The 21,289-nt window shown below is 32.8% G+C and overlaps 2 protein-coding genes across 3 annotated transcripts; one reads left to right on the forward strand and one right to left on the reverse strand.

The window, feature by feature from the left end:
* The first annotated feature begins 6,749 nt into the window (after nucleotides 1-6,749).
* On the forward strand, nucleotides 6,750-11,627 carry LOC134258807 (uncharacterized). Of its 2 annotated transcripts, none has more exons than XM_062741391.1 (6): nucleotides 6,750-6,820; nucleotides 6,913-7,062; nucleotides 8,370-8,525; nucleotides 8,956-8,979; nucleotides 10,516-11,124; nucleotides 11,323-11,627. In XM_062741391.1, exons 1-6 carry the CDS (start codon nucleotides 6,787-6,789, stop codon nucleotides 11,625-11,627), a joined length of 1,278 nt encoding a protein of 425 aa, XP_062597375.1. In that variant the 5' UTR covers nucleotides 6,750-6,786. The 2 variants fall into 2 exon arrangements, with proteins under 2 accessions (XP_062597375.1, XP_062597376.1); XM_062741392.1 differs by having other exon boundaries at nucleotides 8,962-8,979.
* Nucleotides 11,628-12,241: 614 nt separating this feature from the next.
* Nucleotides 12,242-19,424, reverse strand: LOC134258808 (monocarboxylate transporter 6-like). The gene is made up of 7 exons (XM_062741393.1): nucleotides 19,362-19,424; nucleotides 16,202-16,392; nucleotides 14,585-14,728; nucleotides 14,049-14,399; nucleotides 13,052-13,193; nucleotides 12,697-12,953; nucleotides 12,242-12,426 (listed from the first exon to the last, which is right to left on the reverse strand). The coding sequence occupies exons 1-7, from the start codon at nucleotides 19,397-19,399 to the stop codon at nucleotides 12,254-12,256; spliced, it is 1,296 nt and encodes a 431-aa protein (XP_062597377.1). The 5' UTR covers nucleotides 19,400-19,424; the 3' UTR covers nucleotides 12,242-12,253.
* Between the last annotated feature and the right edge of the window lie 1,865 nt (nucleotides 19,425-21,289).

The following is a 21,289-nucleotide window of genomic DNA, read 5'->3' on the forward strand; positions in this document are numbered from 1 at the left end:
AATATAAGGAAAAAAATGTTGAATACAATGTTTTTGTTAATATCAGTTGCTGACATCGTTTGTCCTTTTAGAAACAGTTCTATATATGATATATACTTTTACCTTCTAAACATATCTTAGCTACTTTTGTAACATTGTTTGAAGTATGAAATAAACGCATGTTTTAAATAATTTTATTTTTTTAAATTATGAAATATTTTGCAAAAAACTTCATTATGCCAATAAAGGAATTGACACGGTTAATATAAGTAATATTCTTACTCACAAAAGGTTCAAGTCTTGTATTCCACGATATTTCAATTTAAAGACTACACCTTGTATTTCCTACAAATATACATCGACCATTGCTTCTAAACTTTTCAATTACAAATTTTTTTTACAGGACCTGGATATCGAGTATCTGAAACATAATCCTCCATCGGGTTCATGTTCTTCTTCACCCTATAACTATAGTTCTGCTGGACATGTTATTACAAGTGACGTAAATATAGTTAATAATGAGGGCACTAAATCACTTATTTTAAAAGGTCCTAAATAAAGGGAACCCCGATCCTTCAACTGGCGTCGGAATTTCATAAATATTAAGGATTTTGTTGAAGATTACGCAAGGCGATGGGCCAGATATGAAAAGGAGGACGTTGACACTTTGTCAGAATGGATTACATGCATCAGATCCATGTTAAAATCGCGTATGAATAGATCGAGAGGCAATATGAAAACCATCTATCCTTCTGTATTATCAATAATTCATGATCAGTACGTACTGGTCCTTGCTGACAAAGCAGCTAACAACATTCATTTGTCTTTGTTTGTAAGGCTCATTATATAAATTGTATTTTAGAAGAACTTTAGAAGATTTAATTCTACAAGTGGTAATCCAACTTATACTCATAGTTCCCTCTCTAAGGAAGCAATTATTCAAAATCACATGTCAGTTTTGAATATTTTTAACATCCCAAAGAACCAAACTGAATTTGAACTACCATACACATGTATATATATTGGATTCCGAAAATTCATAAGAATCCTTACAAACAAAGATACATAGCGGGTTCCAGTAAATGTTCAACCAAGCCTCTTTCTTTACTCCTCACTAAGATATTAACAGCAGTGAAGGAAAAACTTAAAAAGTACTGTGCAACAATATATTGAAGAAGTGGTGTAAATCAGATGTGGATACTAAAAAATTCCAAGGATCTTTTGGACCAATTGAAATCACAAGATTTTACCAAAATCAACAGCTAAAAAACTTACGACTTTTCAACTTTATACACAAGCATCCCCCAGGATAAATTAAAATCCAGGCTTTTTGACATCATTGACAGCTGCTTTTTTAATAAAAATGGAATTTGTCATTGGTCATTTGCAAAATTACTTTGTTTAAAAGTTTAAAACATTCTTGTACACACAGGTACTTTGAAGTTGATATAAAAAAGTTGCTTGAGTTTCTGATTGACTATATCTATGTTGTTTCGGAGACCAGGTCTTTCAACAATCTATTGGAATTCCTATGGGTACCAAATGCGCCCCGATATTAGCAGGCATATTTTTGTATTCATATGAAGCAGAATTTGTGCAAAATCTTATGCGTGAAAAGAAGAAAACACTTGCTGTTGCCTTCAACTCGACATTTAGATATATCGACGACTTATTGTCAATTATCAATAGTAATTTCCATTCTTAGATCGATACGATATATCCTGGTGAGCTTGAGAAAAAAGATACCACAGAGTCTGACACATCTGTTTCATATTTGGATATTTTACTTGAAAAAGACGTTAATGGTAATCTAACAACCAAGCTCTATGATGAACGTGATGGCTTTAACTGTTCTATCGTCAACTTCCCTTACCTATGCGGCAATTTACCTTCATCACCTGCATACGGAGTTTATATACCTCAGTTGATTCGATACGCAAGAGCATGCTCTACGCATGAACAATTTCTAAATTAAACAAAACAAGTTGATGAAACAAGAATATAAACAGTCTCGTTTAAAGTCACCATTTCGTAAGTTCTTTGGTAGATACAATGACCTTGTCAGCAAATACAATTTTTCATTGAGTCAAATGCTGACTGATGTTTTTCATACTAATTGTTAGTCCATTATTTGTACACTGATTTGACGATGGATTTTTCCGTTGTTACCTGATCATGACAAGGAGCACACGGCGGGTGGGACCGGTCGGCAGGGGATGCTCACTCCTCCATTGTACCTGATCCCACCTCTGATGTTTTGGAGGTCCGTGTTTGCTCTGTTCCTATTTTATATTGTTTTATGGACTTTTGATCTTGAATACTGTTCGTATTTCCATATGTCTCATCAGTACAACTCAGGAGTAGAGCAAAGGGACCTTCAGAAACATCAGAGGTGGGATCAGTTGACAAGGAGGAGTAAGCAACCCCTTCGAGAAACACACGAAGTGTGCTCATTGTCATGATCGAAAAAAAAAATACGTAGACAATTAAGTGTGTAAGTAATTGTCTTACGAGTGGTATGAAAAACGTCAGTCAGTATTTGACTCAATGATAGATTCAACGATAAACTGGTTTATAAACTTTGTGTGAGAACGCGGGTGTTAAAATCTTTTTAAAATAATTGTTAATTAAACGTATCAGACATAAAGAATGCAAGAAAAAAAGATAACAAACGATCATTTCAAAATTATTGTTTTGAATATGGATTTTAAAATACTTTTAGGATGTGATTTTTTTCAAATAAAAATTTGAAAACTTTTTTATGCCTTTTTTTCTATTATCACTTCATCAGAGATTTAATAGGGTTACCTATAGAGTGTGGTTAGATAATTTAAAGGTATGATATGAACAGTTAAATTGTGTCAAAAAATTGAATTCTATACTAACTATTTTTTTTAACTCACCCTACGATAATTTATAATTGATCATTACTAGTAGGGCAAAAAGTTTACATTGGAAAAAAAAATTACCCCTAGAAATACTTATGCATGTTAGGTTTTAGAATTCATAAGCTTAAAAATTAACAAAATTCTACTTAAATCTTTCTTTTCATTGGCTTAAAAAACGTTGGTCTATTTGCACCCTTAAAAATTATTCTCTGTAAGAATCAGTGCAAGAAGGTGATAAGAACAATTAAACGAGTTGCATATGAAAAATAAAAAGGAATGCGACCTTTTTAAACTTGCTTAACATTTATTATAAATTTAATTTTTATGACTACATGATTTTAATAGCATCAATTTTCAATGTGCACATAAATCCGGTCTAAATCTTTGATCTTTAAAATATTTTCTTAAAGTTGACGCTTATATTTTGACAAATAATTTTACACTTGTCTGATGCTGAATGCTGGAATCATTCTCAGGATGTAAGTTTTGTTTGAAGTAATTGCTAGAATTACACTTATTTACATTTATAAAATAAGATAAGGACATTTTATGTTTCAAGAATCATTACTTTAAGTCAAACATATCAATTTAACATTAATCATAAATTTAACCTTCACGACTTCATTTAAGATTTTTAGTGCATCAATTTCCATCGTGATATAAATCACAGTCTAAATCTTTGATCTTTTAAACGTTTTATTAAAGTTGACACTTGACAAACCATTTTCACTCGTCTGATGCTGAATAAAGGAATAATGCATATACTGCCATATCTTTGAATCTATAAAAACATATATCTAATGTAATTATTAACAACTGAAGAATGATTTGATCTTTTTTATCTTTATTTTTGTCTATTGTTCAAGTACATCGAATTTTAGAAAACGTTTTATTTTTTAATTATAGTGAAAATCTTTACAGACCTTTAGAAGATCTGTCAGAAAACGGTCAAAATCTGATAATTAAAATGTCATAAAGACATAGCAGATGCAAGGTAAAAAATGTGTTAATCTGTTGTTTTAGCTGACTATCTATAAAGTAGTAGTGTCTTTAGTGGCGTATGCATTACATATTTTGCTCCCCCCCCCCCCAAAAAAAAACCCCATATACCATTATTTTATAAACATTGATCATAAAAAAGCCGTCAACAATTTAGGGTGAAATATATATTGATAATGAACAGAATTCAAGCTCAACAATCCATTCAAACACTTCAAATCAGGAACAGAGCAAACACGGACCTTTAAAGCATCAAAGGTGGGATCGGGTGCCATGGAGAAGTGAGCATCCCCTGCCGACACCGGTCACATCCTCCTACGTGATAAGGAAATAAAATAAAATAATTTGCTATATACAAAAGAACATGTGCAATTATGGGACTTAAAACGAGACCGTTGGTATTCTTGATTTATCAAATTGTTTGTCAATACCTTGACTAATTTAGAAATAGCTCTTACTTAGATCATACTCTCGTGTATAGATTAAACTGAGAAACATAAACCCCATATGCCTGTGGTAAGGGTATAATACTATTACCATTAAGAGAAGTCGGCGATTGAAAAGTTGAAGTCACCGCCAACAATATCAAAAAAGATCTACTGCTCTTTCGCATGAACTTTGTTGGAGGAAATTTTATAATTCAATTTGGTCCATTTTCTGCAAGAAAAGCAGCTAAGAACTCATGGTTGAATAAAGACTGTTTGTAGGAATCAGGGAATGATGTTTAGAATTTAGCTCTAACCTAATAAAAAGTTCTTATAAAGAACTTTAGCAAGACTTTGTGCTCTTTATTTCTCACAGAAATAAATAAATAAATAGTACTGTAAAAGAGGAACTTAGGATGTACTATATGCTACACTATATTCTGGAAGTGTTGTACAGCAAATGGAGATTCTAAATTAGTCACTTTAGAATCTAAAATCACATAAAGTAAGCAACATCAAAATGGATTATCTTCCTAAACTTTATAGAACCATTCCTCGCCAAGAATTTATCTCTAGATTTTTACTTTGTATCATAGACAACTGCTTAATCAATTTATGCATTTTATATTATTTTTACTAATTTTAGTTGTATTTGATTTTGTAAAGTAACTTATACCAAATTTTAGACGATTAGCTATTGTTGCTTAGATCAGCGATCTGTGACCCCGCGTTTCTCTTGGTTCAATTATTCATTAGCGTGCGTATTTAAAAAAAAGAAAAAAGAAAAAAAAAGATTATTTTTTTTTCCATAAATTTAACTTTATGTGGAGAAAAATATGAATACGTACCTTTGGGTAGGTAAGATAAAGAAATGAGCTGAAGGTCCTTCTACCTGTCCTCTTTTCTTTTTCGATGAGAGTTGAATTCATTTGTTTTTTTTTTCTTCGAAAGGACATACATGAAGATAATAATACTCTCTATTGCTAAAATCTAAGACCATCAATTTTATTTCATGCATATTTTACAAAGTTTGTTTTGTGATTCTAATCACTCTATGGTAAAAATAATCTTCAAATTGCGTTGATTTGTCCCAGATTTGACACAATTTGGAAAAAAATCCGATTTTGTCCGTTATAACCCCAGGCCTTCAGATCGCTTTGATCTTACCGACATGTATAAAAAAATTTTTCATACATGTCGGTCAGATCAAAGCGATCTGAAGGCCTGTGGTCATTACGTACTTTGAAATTTTTCTTTTCAAATTGCGTATTTTTTTCAAAGTGCGTTGCCACAATACAGTAATGATACGAGGCTTGATTTGAGTATCTGTATTCTATAAAGGAAATCCGAAACAAGAACTTGTATAAAGGTTTGATAGTATTTATGATGATTTGAATTCTTTGAACGGGAATTTATGAAATCCCTTTAAGATATAAGCTATTAGATATTCCATATTCAAACAAATTAAATCTTCCTTTCAGTGAAAATTTTAAGTCGAGTTTCAGTCGTTTCATCGAAGTTTCTAAATATAGATTGGGGAATTGGATTACTATGCAGGTGAAGATTTATTTATCACCAGAGAATATGAATTTAAAGTTCCATTATCTTTGTTTTATGTTATATATTTATATCGTACTGCAGTTCTGTCCCGCTACTTACCGGGTATCCCAATATTTATCACTGTCATCGACATTTAAATTAGGTAGCTTCCATTTCCTATTAAGGAAGTAAACTCAAGATCGATTTCAAACGATAGTAAAAAAAAAAAAAGAACGAGGTAAGTTTTCTTCTTTTCGTTTTGATAAATTTTTAAACAGATCTATTTAGTTTATTTTTTGTTATTTTTTTTTAATTACGATTATGTCTTATTTAATTAAATATTTGTCTTTTTAATGAATGAGTGAAAAAAACTATGGAACTCCTTATCTGATTTAGAGCGTCAGTTGTGATTTTTTTCAGCAATCATGTAATATTTATCGACTTCAAACTTGTTCTGAATTTTTGGCATGTGAAATTAATTACATTTAATAGATTTTTTCACAAAAACAACTTACATCACTCACAAATTCAGCAATATATTTTCAACCTCGGTTGAGTAGTTGTACTCTTGAGAGATACAAAAAAAAGATACTAGAGGTGACAAGCCATTTTCAAATTAAAAATAACAGACTTTCGTTAATTGAAATTAAAAATGATAATAATAATTTTACTAAATTAAATCAATGCAATTAAGCAAATTCCTCTGCAGGTTGACGATAAGAATTGAGCAAATGGGACAAAAAATTGAGCATACATTGGATTTCGTCGAGGAATACTTCTCCTCGCAGAAATCTTACAAGGTCTGTTTTCCTCTTGTAATACTGGCATGGCTACTACAGATGTTGGCGCTGGGAACCCAGGATTGGGTAAAAACTACCAACAGCACAATAGGGTTGTGGACGTACTGCAATTACACCACTACAGATTTCAAATGTTGTCAAACAGTAGATAATTTCATGGCCAAGAATTACCAAATTCCAAGAGTACCAGGTATTAGATATAATATCCACTCTAGAAATTACAGTACGGCAACATTGCATGTTTTAAACTAATTTTTAAATATAAATATTTTTTATTTTCAGTGTGGTTGTCCGCTTCAAGAGTGTTCGAGATTTTTGGTTTCATTACTTCCATGATATCCCTGATTTCTTTCGTTATATTTTTTGATGTGTCAGATGTCAGCATGAAGATCAAAGTGAAGACATTTACTGGATCTTCCAGTATGGCCACAGGTATTTATAAATGTTTTAACCTATATGTACGAGGGGTTTACTGTTTGTCAAAAAGTTCGAGGACTAGCGCCATAAAATTTAAAGCACTCTAAGTGCATCAATGGATTATTAGTCATTGAGTTAGCGCGATCTTTTAGATCTATATAGTTGTCATTATACATTATTTTGAAAAACAAAAGCAAGGTTTTTCAATGTGATTTAGAGGAAATTGTGTTAACGTAAGAGGACGTAAGGACGGTGGGTTAACCGTAAGAGGACGTTATGCTTAATCTCCCTCAAAAGAGGTGTAAACAAATTTAGGAAATACTCTGCTTGTTTATATTATTCAGAGGGAGGGGAGGGGGTCGGACAAAAATCTATCAATTGAAAGTCTTTATCAAGACCCTCTTGACCCCTCCAAACGTAAAATATTAATGTAGACTTCAATGTTGTTCCACCAAGCTAAACTCTTTAGAACAAACTGTAGTTAACTATTGTAAAACCTTTGATACTTTGGTATTCTGCCAGAACATAGGTACTCTGAGTGTGTACAAGAAGACCTCTGGGGGGCTGGGGAGTCTGTCTGGAGCCTGAGTGGGGACCAGGGGACAAATTACAGTGGTGTAAAATTTGGAAATAATATGTGAATATACATGTACAAATAATTACATTTCTCACCTATCCTCTTCGTGCCTGCTGGCACATAAAGCTCCGATACACTGCCTCCACCTGCCTTTGTTTTCAGCAGTTGTCCTCACTGACATCTAGCTATTCCATCCCAGCTGTTGTTCCGTGGTTCTTCTCAAAGTTGGTTGTTTTCGACCAGCCTTCTTTCCTCTTTCCTTCTGGATGCCGTATCAGTGCGGTAGTTCAAATCCTGGTGTTCTTCATCCATGCATGATTGATCCAACTCCACTTCTCGAGAGTAATCACTCGCACTAGCTCTCTTTGTTCTTTAATGTAGTTCTTTATTCAACATTTTCAGGCCATCTTACTCTCATGATTTTTCTGAGGCATCTGGAAGGTGTCAATCTTCTCTGTGTCTTGCTTGGAGGCTTTCCATGTCGAGGGTAAAATACTTAAAGAATAAGTGGTTGGAATATCCAAATCATTTCGACGTATCAATGGTATTCGAGATGTCGGTTTCCGAGAAAAGGTTCACATGTAGTTGTCTTGTTGTACCCCTCGCTCTTCTAAAGCCAACTTGTTTTTTATGTCTTTTTTTCATGAATTCTAGTGCACATTTATAACGTATTCTATATAAAAAATCCAAAAAATGTTTTATTATATAATGATACGCGGGGTAATTTTGATATCTAATGTTTTAGTGATTACTGTTTTCATTGGTGGATTCATCTATGTTGGGGAATATTACAAAACAACTTGGATGAGTACAGCTACATTGTCATCTTCGTTTGGAACTTGTATGGTGGCAGGGATTCTTCATATCATTTGCTTTATTCTCCTCGTCACAACTAGCAATAGTAAGATTTTACTGATAAAAATAATTGACGGAAATTAAAGGATACAATATTGTGCTTCATATCGAGAATGAGTAAAATACAAGTAAATCAAAACATATACAATTAATATAGTAAGACTTTTAAAAACACAACCATGATGTATGAGGATTTATACACTAATGCCGAAAAAAGGGACAATGAAGGTATTATAGGTTAATAATCAGTAAATAATTAAAGTAATCGATATGAGACGATATGAGACTATTATTACAATTGTATTAATTTTTATAATTTTAATATGTATAGGTTACGAAATTATCAAGTAATCTTTTATAGTACATTGTATTACTGTATTAATATTATTTATATATTGAATGTATTAAGATATATATCCAATATTGAAAGACATTATTAAGAATATTTTATTGATAAACCTTTTTTGTATGTAAAGATGCAGTTCAGCCACTGGATTTAAGTAAGTTCAACCCTACTTTTATCAACTCTTTCACTGCGCTTAACATCAACTTTCAAAATTTTGATTAACCATTTTTTACTAAAAATTTTAGCTTTCATCGCTTTATCATATATCTTATACTGGGCAAAAAAAAGTTAAGGATCATCAAATTAAATATATTTTAAATAATTTATGCTTTATCATAGAAAAAAAATATAGCTTTAATTTAAGTACCACGTTATTACATTCTATATTAAAAGTTGGACAATTAAGCATTGATAAGTTTTGTTGAAAACACGAAACAAATTGTTCCTTTCGGTTACTCTAAAATTCACCGTGTTGGGTGTAGACATGAAAATGAGAATGTTTCAAAAGAGTCGAATCTTGTTAGGAAAATGATCGTGAGTATTTTGCGTGACCTCTCCGCAAGGCAATAACGGCCCTGCAATGCCGATACATTCTGCCCATCAGCCATACAAAGCTAGCTGGGTGATCTTTTGCGATTCTTACCGCAACCCTGTCTGAAGCCTATGTCGATTTTGGGGAGGTTTTGGACGAGCTGAAATGCTTTGATGAAGAACGTGTAATGCATGTTCAAATGGGTTAAGATCTGGGAAAAAATGCGCCGCAAAACTCATCATACACGTACTATTTAAGTATAGAATCGAACCGAAGCCCTTGATTTCACACAAATTCAAACGTATAGAAAATATTGTTCTTGTGTATAAATGATTTCTAACTTTTGTCCAGCATATTTCATCAGATGAAATCAAAGCAAATCATTTATCATATATTTTTATTTTATACAAAACCTATTTTGATAAAATGAAATATCGTATATTGGTTTTTGTTAATTAAAACAAGCAACATTTAGTTTCTTGTTTGAAGCTTTTTGCCCCCTTAATGTCAAGCGGTTGAAAGTATCTTTTAATTTAAAATCATGATTTTTAAAAAAAAAATAAGTAATGTAAATTGGATATATTGGTCAAATCCAAAGGCATTTTGCAACTTTAAAATTTTGATCTCGGAAGATCTCTACCATTTCACCGTTAAATTATTTCAATTACACATTTTGAAATTCGATATAATTCATAACATCAATTTTATGAATTGTTGTAAAATGTTATCATAAATTAATGTTCTACCTAAAATGGTTGAATTAGATTTTATCCCAAATGTTATTGACAGAAAAATGAGAAAAAAGTTGAAAAAGGTCCGCTGATCTTTATCGGGATAATACTGTACATATATATGTATAGGGTTTCAGTAAAAAGAAAAGAGTGACAATATTGGCCAAAACATTTAATAGTTTCTCAAGCCAAAAATTTCAAAATTCCATGCGGCAGGCATTTTAATGGATGTTAAACCTTTCTTCACATCAGTCATTCAAAAAAAAATTATCTTTAAACAATGCAATAAGGTAGATCTAGTATAATAATTATCTCTGGAATATATATGTCTTATTGTTTTAAAAACAACTTTGATAAATTTTAAATTTACTGTACGGAAAAATATCATCAAAATTGTTGGACTTCTGCCCTATTCTTTTCTTTAAAGATCAACAATGGCACGGACCAGTAAATGCAATTGGGACAAATGAATTTTGGGATGAAATTTTGGATCATTCCACAACACCAATGTATTGGGTTAAGTTTGAGGGAGGATACGATGTGAAGAAGTATCTTAATCTTCAAGAAACTTGTGAAACGACGCAGGTAAGCAAACAAGTCTTTGATGCTGTGAAAATACTAACAGAAAGTACCTGGGATTCAAAATATGCTGGAATTGGTGCTGATGCACACAACATAAATTACAAATCCATTGTTGTTCGAGATGTTAAAAGAGTCGAAAATGTGGATCTCTGGGATAACTACGTCCATGAAAGAAAGAAAATTATTGGGAGTTTGCTCAGGAGGGGCCCTTTTGAGAAGTTAGAGGACAGAAGTACAAGAGGATCTATCCTTACCTCGCGATACATGAATGTTGAACTTAAGAAAGAGTTATATCCAGAGTTAAACGAGTACCTGCTATTCCATGGTACAAAACTTGCTCTCGTGGACAACATCATGAAAAAAGGAATGGACCCTCGTCATGCCTCTGAGAGTACTATGATGGGACGAGGAAACTACTGCGCAGAAAGTTCAACCAAATCCGATCAATATGCAGGCATGCATTAAAACTTGATATACAATCAAAATTAATTTGGATGCTCAGTAACAAATAGCTTTTAAAAATTTGAGAATAATTACATTTTGTTTTCTAATCAAAGTGACATAAACTAAAGTATTCCAAATGTCAATAGATTTTATTTCTCCTTTTTGTTGTTGCTTTATCTGAAAATTATTGCATCCTTTTAACAATTAGATACATCAAATCAACGACAAAATGTTGGGCTTAAAATGTTTCTGGTGCGCGTGCTCCTCGGTAAGATTTATGTGGCCATTAGCCCTCACAAGTATAAGCTACCTCCATGTATGACGTGTTTGACTGACGGGTGTATTAACAAACAACATGAACACTTTGATTCAGTCGTAGCAGACATTCATGGTAAGATTTTCCGGGAAGTTATCGTATATAATTCACATCAGTGTTACCCAGAATCATCACATACGACAGGATACCTTAATGGATTGCGTGAAATGACTGAAGCCAATTGGCAATTTATTTGAAAGAAAAAATATATTATTATTTTAAAATCTTTGTAGATTAAATAAGTTTTAACTTTTGGCTGGTTATCTTGTGGAGTCACTTTTTTGTTTGGTGATGTACAATTACATTTGTACTCTTCTTTTCTGGTTGCAGTGCAAGGAGAGACTACTCAAAATGTCACAAAAACACTGTAATTATGAATGTTTTGAATGTCATTTATATCTTTTTTGCTTTTGATTCTTGGAATAAAGCTTGTATTCATTTGACTTAATGCATTGATTCTGTTGAAGACTATTCTCTTTTGATTTCCCCTAATATGACTGCTTAGAGATAGGAGACCTTTGCCCTACACAAAAAATCTACCAAAATTTAAGGAAATTTGCCTAAATACCCACTGTTCAATTTCTTCAATATGCTTTTCATGGTTGGAATTGTCGGGGGTTTCCTACTCCATAGTAAAAACAAACAGCATCGAAACCTTAGAAAACTCAATGGCTGAAAACAAGATCTTGTTGTTATATACATGGGTCAAAATATTGAGTCCAATGGGGTATGTATTTTGGTTTGAAATATTACACTAATATTCACTCAAAATAGAAAACAGAAACTTAAAAATTTCTTTGATTTCATAAGAGTTGCTTATAAATTAAAGGTGTGTAATAGTTGATATAGAGGGAATGTGAACACAGGGTTTGGTTTTCCGTTTACACAATTTTTCCACGGACATCAATATTCCGCAACTGAAGGCAACAACAAAGGCAGACAGAGAGGCAATGTAGAAAACACCCGCATACCCGCCTGTGACGTCACGAATCATTCCTACAATGAAAAGAATTATCAGTATTTCATGCATTTTACGAAGAACTTACATATACCACTAGTTGTTTATTAGAAGAATAAAATCTTATTAATAGTAACGCGAACACGCTTGCAGAAATGAAAATGGAGAACCAATAACAATACATCACTTTCTCCCTTCCTCTTTCGATGTGACATAAAAAACGAAGCTCAAAATAAGCAAAATTGATGACAAATTTGTCTGTAAACAAATGCAGTAATAATGAATGTGAAATTTATAAAGTAATTTACCACCGACATATCCTCCGAGAACAGTACAACCTCCATAAATAGTTAACTCTGTAGCCAGTCCTGTTGGGTAGAGGTTTGATGAGAGGGACTGAACAATCACTGGGGCACTCTGGGATACCACCATTCCAAAAGTGATTCCGTACATCACAGAGGCCAAGATCAGGGCGGGGGTAAGGTGGATGAAGTAGGGAAATATAGCATGGCTGAGTCCCATTAAAGTGAAGATATAGATCCAGTGGTACATCAACTTTGTTCGACTAAAATATTTTTGTCAGAAATCAAAAAAATTATATACATATAGTTTACCTATCTAAATACTTTAATGGCGTAAACTGCATTTTTTAACTTTCATTACCTTAAAAGAGGTTCTAATAAACCTGCCAGAATTCGCCCAACTAGATTACAGGCTCCAATTATTGTCATTAACAAAGCAGCGTCTTTTTGGTTGTAACCATTTGATGCAAGGAAATCAGGTAGGAACCAAGGTTCAATAAAACCTGTTGGAAGGAATCATGCAGGAAATGTTAAGAATTTGGTCATATTAGAATCTTCATATTTATTCGTGGTTTTGATTATTATTAATCAACTTCTGTAATAATCAGGTCCATTCAACCACGTGGCGCAGGGGTAAAATCGATTGGTATAGAATCGCTTAGCAAAAAGTGATCCTTGCGTCACAGATGCGGCAAGATTCGAATCTCACTGTGGGACGAAGAGACCGGTCCTTCGATTGAGACTGTCTACTGCTCAAAGGCCATAAGTGCTGAGTACAATTCTAAGATGGCAGCCCACCATTTACAAATGGTCGCGTCTCAATGTAAGTGAAAATTCTCGAAGGGACCATCAACAATTAACAAACAAATACTGAGTAATCAGGTCGCGAGTTCGATCCCTGACTGGGTCATACAAACCCTGGTTTGTCCAGAAGGGTACCTTGTACCAGATTTACAGGAACAGAGTTTGCGATGCGTACTTCTCAGTTCTCATTTTGCTTCGTTTTTCGAGAGGCCCGGGATCTATACTAATTTGCCACATTGTACATTCTAAACATTAGTAGTTTGTTTTCCTTCAAAGGGCGTTCGGCACTAGAGGTAAAAGTCAGGGGTCTTTCAGGTGAGACTATAGGATCGAGGTCCCATGCCACGATAGTCATTTGCACGTTATAGAAACTTTACTGATTTATGGCCCTAAGTGCTGAGCATAGGTCCGAATTTGAGGCCCTTCACTGGTGGTGAAGTCTCTTCTTAAGAGAAGAATTTTCGAATGGGGCGTAAAATGACATACAATCAATCCTAAAAGACAAAAGAAGTGGAGAAACATACTTTACGAATGTACTAAATAAGTGCTCTTACCAAATAACCCAAATAAGACCATGCTGAACAACATCACTGAATATGATCTGCTTTTAAAAATGGCCTTTTGGTCCTCCCAGTTGAAAGTTTTGGATTTCTTAGGACCATCAGGAAGATTAATTTGTACCAGAACACCGATCACCAATAGATTTAGGAATATTCCTCCAGAAATAAGACAGGTTCCTCTCCATTGATATCTTCTGAGCAGAAACTCCGTTATATAAGGAGTGATGATGAGTCCTATACCCCCGCCTATTGCTGTCAACGTGAGGAACTGGGTGGCAGCTTTTCCTGAGAAAGCCCTCCCAATATTGCTATAGCCCAGCAATAAAGGGAACATAAAACCGCAACCTAGAAGGATAATAATTGAAAAAAATTCTTTCTTAATTAAATTTAATGTAATTAAAAGTTATCAGAATCAAATATATACTTCTGATTAATACATGTATAGTGAAATATAACCGATCTGTCAAATCAAAAATTTAAATAGAATTTGTCAAGAAATCCAAGGCAAAGAAAAATTAGTATGAACAAACCTGCTCCAACACCCACAAGCAGAACAACTGTAGTGACATTCTGGGCAAACATGGCTACAATAAAACTGAAACTTCCTATGAGAGACCCGACCATCATACAAGGAAACTCGCCAAAATAGCGCATTATCAGGTTTCCTACAATACCTGTCAAGAAATAAACCCCATAGAATTAACAAACAATTTTTTAATGGCTTCAAAGTTGTAGATGTTTTTTTTCTACTCATATGACGCAACAGAGAATAGGAGAATAGGTGTCATAACTTTTAAGTTTCAAGAAATCGGATTTTTGGGGTTTCAGAAAGGCAACGTATCATACAAGTTAGAGTAAATTTGCTAAAATATATGATGATAACGATCGAACAGTATTCAAGTTCAAATTTCAATTAAACAATATAGATCGAGAGCAGAGTAACAAGGACTTCCAAAAACATCAGAGGTGGGATCAGGTGCCATTGATGAGTGCACATACTTTGCCAACTAGTCACACCCGCTGTGTGCTCCTTGTGATAGTCAGGAAATACGGGGAAAAAAATCTGAGGAGACAATTCAGTGTGTAAATAATGGCCTAAAAAATATTTAAAAAACATCAGTCAGCATTTGACTTAATGATAGATTGTACTGCTGACAAGATCACTGTTTCGACCATAACACTTGCAAAATAATGACTTCAAACAATGTTGATGTGCATGTTGATATTCTTGTTTCATGAACTTGTTTGTCAATAGCTTGACTTGTTTTAGAAATTGTTCCTACATGGAGCTTTTAGAAATTGTTCATACATAAAGCATGCTGTCGTGTATCGAATCAAATGAGAGATATAAACATCATGAGCAAGTGATAAAGGTACGTATATTACCATATAAGAAAGTTGATGATTGAAAAGTTATAAAGTCATCACGTTTATCATAAAGCTTTGTTGTTAGGTTATCATTAACGTCTTTTTTTTTTGAAAAAATATCTAAATATGAACAGATTTGTCAGAATCTGTGGTACCTTTATTTTAAGCTCACTGGGGTTGATCGATTCGACGTATGAATGAAGGGCATGGAGATAACGAACAGCATTCAATATCAAAGTCCATTAAACAATACAAAATAGGAGCAAAGCAAACACGGACCTCCGAAACATCAGAGGTGGGATCAGGTGCCATGGAGGAGTGAGCATCCCCTGCTGACCGGTCACACCCGCCGTGTGCTCCTTGTCATGTTCGGGAAATAACGGGAAAATCCGTCGTCAATTCAGAGTATAAATAATGGACTAACAATTAGTATGAAAAACGTCAGTCAGCATTTGACTCAATGATAAATTGAAATTGATGACAAGATCATTGTATCGACCATAGAACTTACAAAATGATGACTTTATACGAGACTGCTGAATGAAAGTAACTATTGTTAATAGATAATAAGTCGTCTATATATCGTAATTTTGGAGGGACGTAAAACAATCATAAATAATTCGTTTTTATTAAATCAAAATTTCACTGGAAAGCTTAGAAAATCTCACACACACGGGGAATTCAGCCATAAATTGGATGGTACATGAAGGGGCAAATTGGTTTAATGAGGGTTTTCATACTTAGCAATATGTATAGCAAACAAATGCATGTGAACTTACATCCTCCAAAAGACAGCCCCCGGTATAAGGATAACATCAGAGCTGTTTCCGAAGCTTCCGCTCGGAACTCTCTCATGATGTCGACAAACATGATTCCCAACATGGAAGAGGGCATTCCGATGACAAAAAACTGCAGGAATAACGAACAGACAAAAACCACATAACGTCTGTATGATTTTTCATAGCTATCCCTGTTGAAAAAAATATATTGTTAGGATAGTCAAGTATAAAACATTTCGTGCTTGGATTCTCACTTTAAACAATATTCGATCTATTATCTGAAAATATTGGGCATAACCTAAAAACCATCCCAAAAAAAATTCAGATTTCAACTTAGATTAAAATCTGAGATTTATGATAGCTTTTTATTAAACTGCTGATAAAATAAAAACAGACACTCGACAAGCAAATTCAAAGAATTGTGCCCCTCCCTTGCGTTGTCGTTAAGTGGGTGAGGTGTATGGAACACCAAATTAACATATATAAGTATTTGAACCTAATCTTCAAATAATTGTACCTATCTTCAAATCAATGCACCTATCTTCAAATTAAGAACATACGCAATATAGTTTGAACTTTTTAGTCTTTTTCTATGGAGTTGAAGAGTTCCAATTCTTGGTAGAAATGTGTTCTGCGTTTTAATGTCTAAATAATTATGGTGTTGTCAACTTCTTCTAAAACAATTTTTGATAAAAGAAACATCTAGAATATAAAATTATGTTTAGTGTTTTTTAATATATTTTTCTTTGAATCACCCAAGAATATTAACCAACTGAAATCTTTCAAAAACCCCAGGTAATGCATGCTGATTTGTTGTCTATGAATATCTAATGACACTATAATCTTGAATTAAGAATATCTTGAAAAAGTATCGGTAGGTAAGGTATGTCGCATATGTTCCTTAATTAGAGATATGTATCATTCAATTATACCTATTATTAATTCATTTGAAGATAGGTACAATTGATTTGAAGATAGTTACACATGCCATGAATAAAAGATTTGTATAATTGATTTAAAGATAGGTGCAACAGACATGAACCTATCTTAAATTTTCAAGATACTGACAATATCAACCTCTCCCAATAAAAAAACTTTGTACAATTCTCTCAATGTTTAAGTCGCTGTCAAGGGGAGCTTTCATTATTTTCCATAACAGAAAAAGAATTGAACCTAGGTACAATTGAATTGTAACTATCTTTTATTCTTTTGTGAATATGTTTCATTTGTATCTATCTTCAAATTAATTGAACCTTTCTTTTATTCAGTTGTACATGTACCTATATTTAAATCAATTGTAATTATCTTCAAAAGATAGGTATAATTCAATTAAACCTATCAAATGAATTGCAGATAGGTATAATTCCGTTAAAGATAGGTGTAATTTATTTGAACATAGTAGGTTTAATTATTTAGAGATAGGTATTTACAACTATCTTTAATTCAATTGTACAAATCTTTAATTCAATTTTACAAATCTTTAATTCAATTATTGAAATATAGGTACAATTATTTAAAGATCAAATATTTGAATGTGTGTTAATTTGGCATTCCATCGAGATACTATTATAAATTTGGCATATTGCGTCAAATATGAATGCCCTATCATATGTCATTCCAAAGTAATCATCAAAGTTAGATATTTTGAAAACTAGGTCAAACATGAAGGTCAAGAGATTAAAAATCATAGAATGCTCCGAAAAATTTGCCTCAGATTTTACATGTATCAAATATCAAAGCCCTATACCATTTTTGAAAAGTAGGTCAAACTTCATGGTCAAAGTCACAGGGTAAAAAATCATAGTATATTTTGAAAGATCTTGGCACAGGTAATATACATCTTTCTCTTTCAAATGTTTTGACCAATTTAAGGTTATGCTAAAATTTTTGAACAGTCAAACTTCAAGGTCATGGGGCCAAAAATAATAGCACATTTGAAAAGTCCTTGTCACAGGTGATGTACATATGATCATGAAATATAGAGCCTTATCTCTTCTCATTCTAGTTATGACCCAAGATTAAAGTTTTAATGACAGACGGACAGACAGACAGTCTGGAGGACAGACAGACAAATAAGATTTAATGTCCCATCGCTTTCGCGAAAGTGGAGGAACAAAAAATATGTGGTATTATAACAAATCTTAGGTGATGCAGAGTGCTGACGGAAGTGATCTTAGAGACCCCTAAGGTTACTTTTAGTGATATTACACCATACGTGACATCTATATGTACGTGAAGACATTTTTTTTAAATTATGCGTGGAAATCAAAACATTACATTGATTAAAACATAATTTCTTTAACTTATCTCACATTCTTAAAATATCAATAGATACAGTAATTATTTATTATAAATAAGTAAATTAATATTATTATAAAGAGATTATCTAAAAAAAAAAATCAGTATGCTGAAGAGCTGAGTTCACATTTCTTAGCACTCGGATCAATACGGATACTGTAGAACCAAAGTGCCAGGATCGGTACCCAAAGGAGATCTCGAGAACCTGATATTAAATTTATTGAAAGATTAAACACCAGTTTATTGAGCGAGATGTCACTACTTTAACGTTTATTTGTGAAGGCAGATAATTTTGTAGATTTCATACGAGCGTAATGTTACGCTTGCTAATTTGATAAATTATATAATAATTATAATTTCGTATTATGAAAACTGCCAATATATTTGTGTGACAGTAGGTACTTATGGCCTTACGCAAATGTTTTTTTTTTCTCATTCAGAATAAACTTAAATATCATTTATACCATAGTAATATTAATAAGCTGTTCCCAGGGAATGAAATTGTTTAGAGGCAATGAGTGCATACAATACTAAAATGGTATAAGAAGTCGTAAAACAGCTTGAACCAGCTACATGTATCTCATGCCATCTTTCTTGAATTTTCACCCAGCTCCATATACTTCCATATCTATACTGACATTTGATGTATAGTTATTGAAAAAAAAAATTGGACTCTACTCCAATAGATTTTCTCGCTTTCAAGGTATCATATTTGGAAATCGATTGGAATTCACCGATAAGAATTTTTTCATCAATATATAAATTTGATAAACCAGTTTAAAGGCTACATGTACACATGATGGTTAACATCTATACGATATTATTTAGTATCCTTTGATAATTATTGCAATAATGTACTCACTTCAATTTCTTTTCTTTACTTGTCAACGATCTTGTCATATCTAACAAATAAAATTCCAAAAATATTTATTAACGTAAGTCTGACACAAAATTTTTCTGAAGTAGAACCCCTACTTGTGTTTTGATCATTTCTTTCCAAATTAACGTGGAAGTTTTCGGGGGAATTCTTCCTCTGTTTTTCCAAATGCCCACAGTAAAACGCAAAACAGGTCAAAAGGTTGAGAAAATGCACTGTTCAGTCCAAATTGAATATCCTGTACGCTGCGCATAAAATAAAACGTGTCTTTATTATTAAATCATTAATTATTTGTGTGTTAAGTTTATTAAGTAAAGTTTCAACTATTTCATACCTCATATTTTTATTAAACAAAATGAGAAATATACATCTGTTGAGTTGTTTTTACAAAAATACGTATTTACTCTAGAAAAAAAGAAATAAATGTACTATGATGAAAGCAAATTAAACATATCACTTTTTAAATATATGCTTTTATACCTACATTTTTTAAAGAAAAAAATTCATTTAATCTTATCTCGAGTCGTTTTAAAAATTAGATGAGTTGAATTGATGTCCATAAAATAAAAGTGAGACTGTCACGTTCACTTCAACACTTTTAGGAAATTGTTTTTAAACTTGACAATCAATGACAGAGAATCCACATTTTCTTAGTAGCTGACAACGCAGGTGAAATATGACATAGGTCTGCACTTAAAATCCTTTAAGCTATAGTGTATAAATAACTACATAGATAAGGTGAGGACTGGCCAAGGAACCAAATTCATATTCTTCAGAAAGGTCCAACTGAAATTTTTACAGGATTGATGCTGTAGTGTGTAAAAAAAACCCATTGTTTTGTTGTATGAGATAAAATAACCTTGTTGTTCGGTGGCAAAAAGTTTTACTGCATAATTCATAGGTGTCGGAAGCAAATTGAATGTTGGGGGGGGGGGGGGGGGGGGGCTAAGTGAAAGAGAAAAAAAATTCGAACCTGAAAAAAATTGACATGCAAAGAAAAAAGTACCATTTTTTCTTTCCAACACTACCACTCACTCTTCTTCGACTACACTGCAACGTGTTTGTTGAAAGGGGGGAGCTAAACCTACGCCCCAAAGTTTGATACATATATGTCTATCTTTGCAAAAGAAGTGAGTCCCCCCCCCCCCGGTTCCGACGCCTATGTATTTTTTGTTTGTTTGCGAAAAACCTTTATTTATCTCTCTCTTTTTCAATTATACTCTTTAGCATCACCATCATGAAACTTGAACTCGACTTTGATTCATATGAGTATTTTATAAGTTTTACATTATATAAATATTGAATGTAGTTGAGTGTAACATTGAAAATTTTCACCCCAAGAAAACCATTGTCAACCGAGGCGCAGCCGACTCAACTACACTCAACTACATGCTATATTTATTATATTATACTGTATGTTTTATACAAATACATATAACAGTGAACCGAGTGCACATAAATTCTGCGCAGTCGCTATTATTTGGAATACCACCCGTCGTCAAGCAATGTTGACTGTTGCTACGCTGGAGGGCGTGGCTTCATTATTCAGCGGGTAATAGTGTTTTTTAACAAATGTTTCTCGGCCAATCAGATTCAACTAATTTACATGAAAGTATAATATCATTGAATAAAGGGTGTTCGTCAAAGGTCATCATATCCAAAAATTTATTTTTACAAGTGTTGCAAAACTATTTGGTTTATAGTTAAAACTTTTACAATTTATAAATATATTATTAATTAATAGATAGAAAGAATCACTTGAAACAAATACATAGAAAAAATATTTATCAAGAGAAATTCTTTTAAAAGAATACATTTATTTTTTAAAAATACACCTAATTAATTCTGTGCCTTTAGTGAAAGCCATCATTGCAGAAACAAAACAAATGTTCAGTGAACGGCAAGTTGAACTT

This window comes from Saccostrea cucullata, unplaced genomic scaffold, assembly GCF_032062105.1.
Source record: "Saccostrea cucullata isolate Sc308-1 unplaced genomic scaffold, CSIRO_AGI_Scuc_v1 ctg1356, whole genome shotgun sequence".
NCBI lineage: Eukaryota > Metazoa > Mollusca > Bivalvia > Ostreida > Ostreidae > Saccostrea > Saccostrea cuccullata.